We start from the raw sequence: 10,317 nt of genomic DNA, 5'->3' as shown, positions 1-10,317 counted from the left end.
ATGATATATTACTTGCCTACAAAAGTTAAAAATTTGAAGGAGTTTGTAATAAAGAAACATCAGATTGACAGTCAATTTAATACTAAATACTTCTCAAATTTTTAACCTTTATAGACAAATTACATGTATTTGGAATCGGAACTATCCGCAGATTCCAAATATATTACTTTTAACTCACTCATCGCAAAATTACGAATTTTTTAATCTCACATTTTTGTCCCATTTTCTAACAAAGGACCCCTGAGGAAAGGGGTGGTCTGGCCAAGCTCTCAGGTATTGCCCTGAGAGTAGGTCACAGGGCAGCCAGGGCAGACTACCCTGCCCAGGGCAAGAGCGTGCCGACCACTGGTATACTATCTACTCTCTACTGTTAACATGATGACTGTGAACGTGAAAATGACGACGTGCACTACTTTTGGGAGTGTCTCAACTGTGCACGTGCGCAGATGAGACACTCCAAACTGTGCACGACAAAATTTAGACGTGCACAGATGGACCGGTGCACATTTGTGCCCGTGGCCATCGACGTGCACAGTTGTCCGTAACGTTTTATTCCCCCTAACTAAATTCTTTGAGACCAATAGTTTTCATAGTAAAACTTAAAACTTTTTTCGAGTTTGACATTTTGGGTTTTAATATAGAAACTGTTGGTCTTCTAGAAATATGTTAAAATGTAAAAAGTAGGGCTAAGACTTCATGAGGGGTATTCGTATATTTACTCAGATACTCGGGGACCCGAGATCACAAGTATTACTCGAGTACCTGGATATCCGGATAATCGGGTATTCGGGTACTCGACATATTTTTCTGGATTTTAAATATTTCTCATTCGACATCAAGTTTCAAATGCAAAGAAGAAAAAAAACGCACAATAGTTTCATAACCCTTATTAGAGAATCAAACAAAGTAACAAAAATGTCAGAACGCCCGGAGTAAGTGGTCGTTTAGTGATGACGTTGAGTTTTGCTAAATTTTCCGACAATTATAAAATTTCCGGATAATAAAATTCAGTAAATTAAAATAAAATTTTAGTAAATTAAATGCAAAATAAGTTCGACTGATTCAAAATTGATTTAAAGAAAATTTCTTCGAATGAATAAAATATTAATTAAATTAAAAGCTTCTTTGATTCAAAGTAATGTGTTATAAATTCTTCTCTGATGGCAATGTAAATTTCTCTAATCTAAGTAACGAAGGTCATAATCAGTTTTCGCACGTTAATCTTAACGCGCAGCATTGATCTCGACTTGGTTCCATTAGATGTGACTCAATTATGAATTAATGTGCTGGTCAGTTCATTGAATTGATCTCGTTTTTTAGAGATTTAATGTGTGTAATCGATCCCCCTGTAGCTCAAAAATTGCCGCAGACTTTTTAAATCGTCCAATGTGGTTCTATATTATTTCTAATGGACCATGATTAATATTGTAGGCGCCTGTAAATTTTGAATCCCTATGACGTAGTTCCCGAGAGTACTCGATTACTTTGACTGGACGTTAAGTTATGCAAAATATTTAGGAGTCTGTAACGTTTCATGAATTTCATAGGATACCAAACATTCAAAAAAGAGATCGAATTTAATTCATATACATAATTCAGTTTAATTGAAAACAGAAGATTTTATTTTAAAATAAAATAAAATTTGGTACATAATTATAATGTATAATAATGCGGGTTGGTTACGATTCTAGTTTCATTATTTTTAAATTCAGTTATGTTTGTTCTCGATTGATTTTTTTTAGATTGCAGATATTAAATTGTCTACTTCTTGATAATACCACCTGGATGAAATTTTGTTTAATGAATTCCTCTAGAAATGTATAAGATATTATTTCATTTTAATTTAAGTGAAACGAAAATGATTCTGAATCTAATTTTCCAATCAGGACGAAAATGAGGATCATCTTTGGGAAGAAATTAAGAATTTTCCACCCCAAATATCTACAATTATCCCAAAGCTTCATTTTACTTAACCCATTTATCTAATATACAGCTAAAAATAGATTTGATTCAAATATTTCAGTCTGCAGTCATTTTAAATAAAATTTATTTCCACTTAGGTTTTTTTATAAATTAAGATAAGGTATCTTAATAATTATTGTAATTGTTAAGGCGCACGTTATAAATATACGTACGGCTACACAGAAAAAATCAAAAGATAAACTTTACATCGATTTCCGATGAAAGATTCGCTGCAACAAAAATTAACTTTACAGGATAAAATTTAACCAAATATTGGTTAACCTTTCTTTTGTTTTTCCATGACAACATATGTGTTTTGAAAAATGGGAAGTTGTGTGTATAAAACCTTAGCCCTCAAAAAATTCACAGCAACAAATTTTATTATTAGTTTATTCTGTTTAATAAACGCAGATACTGAGATAAACGTACGTACAATCCGTACGTTTATCTGGGTTTATAACACGGTCCAGTCTAGAAGAGAAGGGGGAGCTGGAAAAGGAAAAGGGACGCAGACACTATCATTTTTAAATTTTAATTCAATCCAATATTCTTATAATATGTAGTAAGGTATCTTAAATGGATTGAAAATCTCGATATGGATAAATGGAAAAGCCCACGTAGCAGGCTCTGGAGGTCCTCATGGGCGGCCCTCGAGAGGCTCTAGAGCCCTAAACATTCCAAATTAATCAGAAATATCGAAGTTCTTTCTAATATACTCGAAGGCTTTCAAATTCAAATTTTTCAGATTTGAAAATTCTTTCAAAAACAGAGTTTTTTATTTAGACCTATACTAATTAAAATTTTCTTACATTTGAAAAGTTCCAAATTTTTAGGATATATCAATTCAGTTTTGACTTTGTAGAAATCCAAAAATTTAAAAATCATGATTCGCCAAAGCTAATCGTTGCCTGGTACAAAAAAAGAGCTACCAAGAATCCTTATCTGGAATAATAAGGTTTTTGGGCCTTTTTTTGGATAGTCAGCGTATTTCTAAACAGATTTCAATGAAACTTGGCAGCTGACTGATCAACCATTTAAAAAGAGGTTTTTATGTTAATGCCTTAGAAACTGTAAAATTAAAACAAAAACCCATACAAACAACCAATTATCGACCTGTGCTCATTTCTACATCCTAATTCATTTTCGAAAGATACTACAGGTATTTTCCATATCTTGAATATTTTTAAGGATTTTATTATATTTAGCATAAAAAATAAAAATTCCGAGATAAAATAAAATGGTCAAATTTTAAAAACTATTCAAGATAAGAAAGTTCTTGCAATTTGTATCGAGAATATGTTTCTACAGATAAAAATAAATTTCCCTGTACAAATTTAAAAAAAAAATTTTAAACGCAATATTAGTCTAAAATGACTATTTAACATTGCTGGTATTTCAAAAAGTGAAAATGAACATGTGTAGATTTTGTTGATAACATCAAATGAATAAAAGACCTAACAAAAGTTTCAAAATACAATAAAAAGAAAACGTACAAATTCTTAGAAAATCTTTAAAAAATAAGTCTATCTTTTTATTTTTATTCATATTATTTGAGTATTAAAATTTAATTTACTAGAAATATTAATTTTAAACATTTAAGAAGACATCATATAAATTTTCAAAAAAAATTACTAATTTATAATTTATAATAGATCTTTCAGGAATGGTTTTAAGCTGCTTGGCAATACATTTGTGAATTGGTCCAGGTCGAGGTGTAGCCTTAAAGTTGAACAAAGCCCCATCGGATAAAAACATGGGCGTCACATCCGTAAAGTAATAATCAAGATGCGGTGGTTGTCAAACTTGGAAATATATAGTTGCATCAAATAAAAATGCTCTTATGAAATAATAATTCATTAATGCCTAATATTCTTTCACAAAGGCAACGAATGATTAAAAGTACTTGAAACATTTCCGCTTATTACACGCAGATTTCTCAGATTAAGAATTTTATTTCCATTTCCAGTGAAAAAAATGGGAACTAGACAAAAAATTGTTCCTTAATTCTGAATCGAATTTAAAATTCAGACCTATTGTAATCCAAAGAACCATGAACTAAAAAAATCCTTTATTTCAATAAAATTAAAAGAATTTAATATTTCAGATCTAAAAAATTATTTACTATCTTTTATTTATTGAATCCTGCCTTTTGAATATTTATCAAAAAAACTCTAAGAAGGAAATTTCTTTATGGGAAAAACTAATAGCTTAAAACTACTGGTGATAAAAAGCTAAGGTACAAGGTTATGTGATTTATATTTGATGTCCTGAAATGATACCAGATTGTCTCAGTAAATTATATTGCATCTTCTCTTTTAATTGCCATTAACCACGTGGTTTGATTTTGATTGACTCGTGTTAAAACAATTCAGCCACCACATACTGTCTAATTTAGAAGTAAATAACCGGCACAACCCGACTTCGTATTTCGTAATATTTTAATGAAAACAAAATTAAGAATCACTCTTTGCAAACTTCAAACAAGTCAGATACAATTACTCAAAATTTTAAATTCGGGGTTATGAGATTTGCTAAATTATTTGTGTTATCATTCCGCCTGAAATTATCTAACAATTATCAATTCTAAAATTATGCAGAAAATAATATGAAGACAGAGACAGAATGGCTCTCATAAAACCAACCCCCGTTTTTGGAGAAAAACAGCTCCCAGCGCCAGAATTCAAAGAACAGTATCTTTTCCTCCTCGAATTTTACATCCACGAACTAAGAGGAGATCGACTAGCAAAACTAAATCAAATGTTCTTTGTGCCCACATGTGTGGGTTTTCAGTTCCTGAACTTCAAAGACGATGATCTGGAAGTGACCCCAGTAGATCCCATGTTCGAACCCCAAGCAGGAATTTCCGACGATGTAGAATATTTTTACTCAGGCCGTTCAATAATGTTTTCAGTGGCTCAATACTCCGTCACTCAAAAGATATCAGAATTTAAAATCAAGCTGACTGTAAGGAAAAAAATGCCAGAAGACATCAATCCTGACATCCTCGTGGGAGAAGCAGAAGTTGATATGACGAAACAATTTGCAGCTCTCAGGAAAGAGATGCTACAATGTTGGTATCTCGGAGTTCCACCTCCGCAGGTTTTTGAAAACGATGTCCCTTTATTTTTTAAAGAAGATTTGATTGGCTCAATCAAAGTCTTTATCCGTCTTTCTTCTTATGGCCAAAGCATCACGACAGAATTTGAAGCACCAGGAGGGAATAAGTCTTACATATTCAAGGGAAATAAGATCAATGACAAAGGATTAAGCTACAAGTGTCGAGTGATAGATTCAAAGGAATTTGATCTTTGTAAAGAATCTGAAGATGATTTTTCTAAGAAAGCTCCTTGTGAGGTTTGTCAACCAAAGAGACATCCTTGTTTGCCTTGTGGTTTGAGTATAGGAGCTGTTGTTAAACAAGGTTTAGAAATTGAATCTAATTTGGAGAAGTGTTTAAAACAAGCAGATTTTCTATTTGGATCAAAAGTACAAGAGAGAGAAGGCGGAAAAAGACAAATTTCTTGTAAACCTGTTTCTGAAAATTTGAGTCCATCTGGAAAAAGAACTGGACCGATCCAATCAAGTCGAGGACCGGCTCAACCTTGTGGAAAGGCTGTGGTTTTAAAAGTTTCTGGTCTTTTGGATGATGGTGAAAACAAGCAGCCTACGGTTACAGTGGCTAACGAATTTGATGCTCAAAATTGCGATCCCGATCCTGACCATGATGTTTTCATTCTAAGAATTGGGAAGAAGGGACTTGTAGGTCCAGATGAGAAATCTGACCTTCAACTTGAAATGAGGACTCCTAAGGGACCGGAAAGAAGAGCGCCTATTAGGCATGAAACTAGGGAGGCTCAGACGGAAGAAGAGGCTAAGGTGGCTAAGAAAGCCAAAAGTGGGAAGAGCAAGAAAAAATAATCATTCTTCCTCATCTAACCATATTTAAAAATATGACTTAAAGTCTCCAAAAAGTTTTACTGAGATTTCCAATCTTGTAAAGTTGAAAACGATGTTGATTAAAGTTTGTTCTAATATAATTTTTGGATTATGATTCTTTAAATTTTCTAAATTTAGTGAGATTTTTTTTTAATTATTAGGAGAACCGATTTTTTTAAATTTTATATGTCTATTTATAAAGTTCACTCTTATAAAAATTTCAAACCCAACAAATTTATCTTTTTTTGAGTTAATATTTTATCTCACCTACACCTACAGCATCGATATTTCTTAAAATTATCATTGCTCATTAAAAACAAAATATCTTTCCTTAGGAATGGCAATCAACTCGTCATCTTGGAAGTGGTTTTTGTCCTATCTTTAAGTGGTGATTTCAATTTCACAGCATTTTTTTGGCTTTTACAAAAAACCAATTAAAATAAAGAATAATTAGTTAAATGCCTGTATTAGTTAAAAAAATATGCCCGCTTTGCGGACACATTCTCATCGCGCGCGGCTCGCTTCGCTCGGAAGTTTGAGCGCGCCTAAGGCGCGCGAGGTTGTATCTCGCGCTTCGCGCTCGATGATAGGTTACCTCGCGCTTCGCGCTAGGATATTTATTCTTTGCATTTGGAATGCTTGAAAAAAACTTTATAAAAAAGATCTCTTTTAGATGGCAGTATTAATATGCGTCTTCATATTCTGAATTGTCTACTTAATTAAGTATAGTCAAAGATGATACGTTTTCCAACAGACATTTGTAAACAGGTTTTGTTGGATTTTTTTTTCTAGTAACTTTCGTCGTTTTTCCACACATTTGTTTTTATTTTATTTTTTTCAACGTTATTTTTCACGAATACAACAAAAAGTACGCATCCTATCAAGAAGTGATTCTTAACGAAGTTGTAGATCTTTTTTGGGATAACCATTTTTGTTAATTCATATTTTTTCGTATCCTACATAGTTTGTCCACAAAATTGAATTTTTTATTTTCCATTATTTTTTGTGCAATCAAAATTTGAAATTTCGATTTTTGAAGAAAATCAAACAATTGGTTATGATAATCTTGTAGGGCTTTCGAAAAGAAATAATTTTCATCTTTTGACTTTTTATCATATCGTGCGTTTTTTGGCTTCAGATTTTGATTTTCGGTTGATTAAAAAAATTTTGAAAACGCTATAACTCTGAGAATTTTCTTTTAATCGAAAAAAGTCATGAGGATAAATTGTTTGTTCTTTTTAATACTATAAATATCCGTACATAGAATTTTCAAATTCAGAAAAAAGTGGTCTCAAAAATTTTCAAAATGCGCTCACTTTTTGAATTTTCATCAAAAATAGCTGGTTTACGAACTCGTTCTTTCTTTCAGGACATAAAAAAGTGTGCCAAAGATGAATTTGATTCGTTAATTTTTTCGTGAGTTATCGTGTTTACGGACGGACGGACGGCCGGACGGACAGGCAGATAAACAGACAGACGCCATCGTAAAAACCTGATTTTCGGATTCAGGTGGTCTCGAAACGTGGAGATCCGTTGAAAAAGTGTGATATCAAATTTCCGACAATTCTAATACTTTCTCAATCATAAATGATGAGAATGTAAAAAGAGACTATAGTGCGACATGTTCAACTAATAAAAATATGTTAATAAGCATTAGATTATATGTTTATTTAATTTATAAAACTTTTTTGTCAGCTATTTGTCAGCTCTTTTTGAAAAAAATGTACATTTTCATTTTTTAGTGAGAATAGGTACTGTGATGACCGTTAATTATACAATGCTAAACAATAAACATAAAAATAAAATTAGTCTGAAACTTAAATATTTATATTATAAGGATTTGCTCATTTTGGTAGTTTACTCTCTCCTATTAAATTCAATGTTCTTTGAAAAAAATGAAAGTCTATTAAATCTTGAAAATAATCACTTAAATATAACATATATTATCTAAGTTTTATAAAAGAAATATTTTAATTGAATTCTTTAATAATTCTAAACTATATTATCAATCTGGAAAATATTTCAAGTTCATATTCCAAGTAGCATGACTATTATGCAATAATTTTTATAATTTTAGTACATTCTTTTTGGTTTAAACGATATAATTTTTTATTCCGAAAAAGTACCTATGAAAAACTAATTTTTTTAAAGTGCTTTCTTAAAATTTTCCCTAGAAAAACTCATTGATTGAATAAAAAATATCGATAAATAATTAAAAAATGAAAGCGGAGAGCGTTGTAGTTGCATGTCTTTCTTTTTTCTTCCTCTCTTTTCAATCGTCATATATGTGTCTTTAATGAGCCCTTTTACAATGTTATTTGAAAATTTTTCTCTTATTTTAACTCCTTTTGTACAATTATTTTACACAAATTGGTGTTCTTGAGTAATTGTTTCTTAAAAACAGTTTTTGAAATAACAGACTTCTTTTCAAGCCTTCTTGTGCAATTTGCTTGCACAATTAGATCTTGTAAGTTTGTGTTTTTTTTAATGAACTTTAAAATAACAATTCTGGACTTAAATTCACAATTAATCTTAATTTGAAACTAAATTTTAATTATTTTGCATAATTCAATAAAAATAACAAAAAGAAAATTTTACATTATTAAAATTTAAAGTGATTAATAATAAGTTTGACTTGAATTCTTAAAAGAAAAATTAAATTTCTTGAATGATTTTTAAAAATATGAGCTGTTCATTCCCATTGTAATTTGTCCTTGGACAATAATATTCGAAAAGCTTGAGATTACTTTTTTGAAATTTTGAATCTGAACAAAACAACCTGGAAATTATTTTTCAATTATTTTTGACTTGCAAATTCTTAAGGTTATAAATTTTCTCGTTAATGATCTTTAAAATATGATTACTTAGAAAGAAAATAATAAAATAAAACGACTCTAGTTAAAATGAAAAAGCTAGTGGAACCAGATAAGGTTATTACTGGGTAGTATTTTTTCGTAAATACAAATTTTAGTTCTCAAATTAAGCAAAATGAGTGATTCGGAGCAACATCTATTTTTAATTGAATTTCTCGTCGAACGAGTAAATATTCCTTCGGTTCGAGCCATGCATGATAAAATGCTTCCAGTGACGACCTGCGTTTCATTTCAAGTAATTTAAAAAAATTAATGGATACAAATATTTTGCATTATACTGAAAATTCTTTGCTAGGCCGTTATTTTATCCAGAAAATATGATACAAAATTCTTCCGGAGGAAAATATTGACATAAGCAATTTATAATAAATTTTCTATCTAGTTTCTCTTTATAATGAATTATTTCGAAATTGATCTAATTTTGGTTTTTAGATTTTGAGCCTCCCGCCAGTGAATATCGAACAAGAATCAGATTCAGAAGGCTGTGTATGCATAGGAGGAGACTCTCAAATATTCAATAAAGGAAAATCCTGCCTCTTTGCCCTGCCAACAATAGTCTTGGAAAAACCTCTTTATTCTTTCCCGATAATTATGTCAGTCTACAAAAAATTGCCTCCTGGTGTTTTGCCAGATGTGATGTTAATAGGAACACATCAAATCCAGGCAAAGAATCTGATCAACGCAGTTCTTAGTAATCGAGTCTTCAAATCTAGAGCTTCCTCAAAAACCAGCAAAGATACTTACAAAATCACAACAGCAACTGGACAGGCAGTTGGCGAAGTGACAGTATTTTTAAGAGTTTCTTGCTTCGGGAGAAAAATTGTCACACAGTTTCAAATTCCCCACAACAAGAAGCCTTTCCTCTTTAAAGGAGAAGAAAACAGTCCTGTAATTCAGTGTAAAAAAATTCCATCTCAAACTGAATGTAAGGACTCGAATTTACCAAAATGTATGTGCAAACCTGAAAATCGAGGCAGCTTTGGAGCTGGAGAAGCTCCTAGAAATTGTTGCCTTGCTCCTCCATCTTCTCCGGTATCCATAAAGTCTGTGAGACACAAAACACCTGATGAAAATTTGAGACCTTGCTGTCCATCCTTAAGGAATCCTGGAAAGAATGAATATTCTGGAAAATCTCCAATGATCGTGAGTGGATCCTGCCCTCGTCTAAAACAAAAGCAATATCAACAAGCAAATAATTTTCAAGTGAATGAATCAACTGTTCGGAAATGTGGTTCCACAGTCAAGATGGAAAAACGCTGTGATTGTAGTTGAAAGACATAAATCAATTTTGTAGATTAGATATTCTGAACTACTCAGCTTTCTTTGTTCATAATTCTCGATCTTCAATTGAATGTAAATTGATCAAAAGCATACCGTTTATATATTGAAATGTACGTTTTGGCGCTTGTCTATAAATTGTAGGATTTATTTTGGACATATGAAATTTTCTGTTTTTATTTATCAGATAAAAAAGGATTTGTTCTAGGAGAAAAATTGGTTCTTAGTTGTCTTCAACATTTTGTGTGTGGATCAAAGCTAAAAACTT

The 10,317-nt window shown here is 31.3% G+C and overlaps 3 protein-coding genes across 4 annotated transcripts in view; 2 read left to right on the top strand and 1 right to left on the bottom strand.

Annotated features, from left to right (window-relative positions):
• The window catches only part of LOC117177527 (proton-coupled amino acid transporter-like protein pathetic), an 89,547-nt gene that overhangs the window by 62,698 nt on the left and 16,532 nt on the right, over positions 1–10,317 (bottom strand). The window contains exons 2-3 of one of the 2 annotated variants that reach the window (XM_033368301.1): positions 9,733–9,935; positions 9,516–9,657 (exon numbers count right to left, since the gene is read on the bottom strand). The gene's annotated coding sequence lies outside the window, so the exon portion shown is untranslated. The remainder of the gene's footprint in view (positions 1–9,515; positions 9,658–9,732; positions 9,936–10,317) is intronic. The other variant, XM_033368302.1, reaches the window with a different exon arrangement.
• On the top strand, positions 4,357–5,952 carry LOC117177529. Its single transcript, XM_033368303.1, has one exon. The coding sequence runs from the start codon at positions 4,585–4,587 to the stop codon at positions 5,878–5,880; it is 1,296 nt and encodes a 431-aa protein (XP_033224194.1). The 5' UTR covers positions 4,357–4,584; the 3' UTR covers positions 5,881–5,952.
• Positions 8,735–10,308, top strand: LOC117177530. The gene is made up of 2 exons (XM_033368304.1): positions 8,735–9,006; positions 9,204–10,308. The coding sequence occupies exons 1-2, from the start codon at positions 8,887–8,889 to the stop codon at positions 10,041–10,043; spliced, it is 960 nt and encodes a 319-aa protein (XP_033224195.1). The 5' UTR covers positions 8,735–8,886; the 3' UTR covers positions 10,044–10,308.

The sequence above is a fragment of the Belonocnema kinseyi genome, chromosome 7 (genome assembly GCF_010883055.1).
Source record: "Belonocnema kinseyi isolate 2016_QV_RU_SX_M_011 chromosome 7, B_treatae_v1, whole genome shotgun sequence".
NCBI lineage: Eukaryota > Metazoa > Arthropoda > Insecta > Hymenoptera > Cynipidae > Belonocnema > Belonocnema kinseyi.
This window is presented reverse-complemented; position numbering and strand designations above follow the sequence as displayed.

Coding starts and splice junctions, on each gene's coding strand:
- LOC117177529 (XM_033368303.1), top strand. CDS start 4,585: ATGGCTCTCATAAAACCAACCCCCGTTTTTGGAGAAAAACAGCTCCCA.
- LOC117177530 (XM_033368304.1), top strand. CDS start 8,887: ATGAGTGATTCGGAGCAACATCTATTTTTAATTGAATTTCTCGTCGAA. Junction 9,007..9,203: donor CGACCTGCGTTTCATTTCAA/GTAATTTAAAAA, acceptor TTTGGTTTTTAG/ATTTTGAGCCTCCCGCCAGT.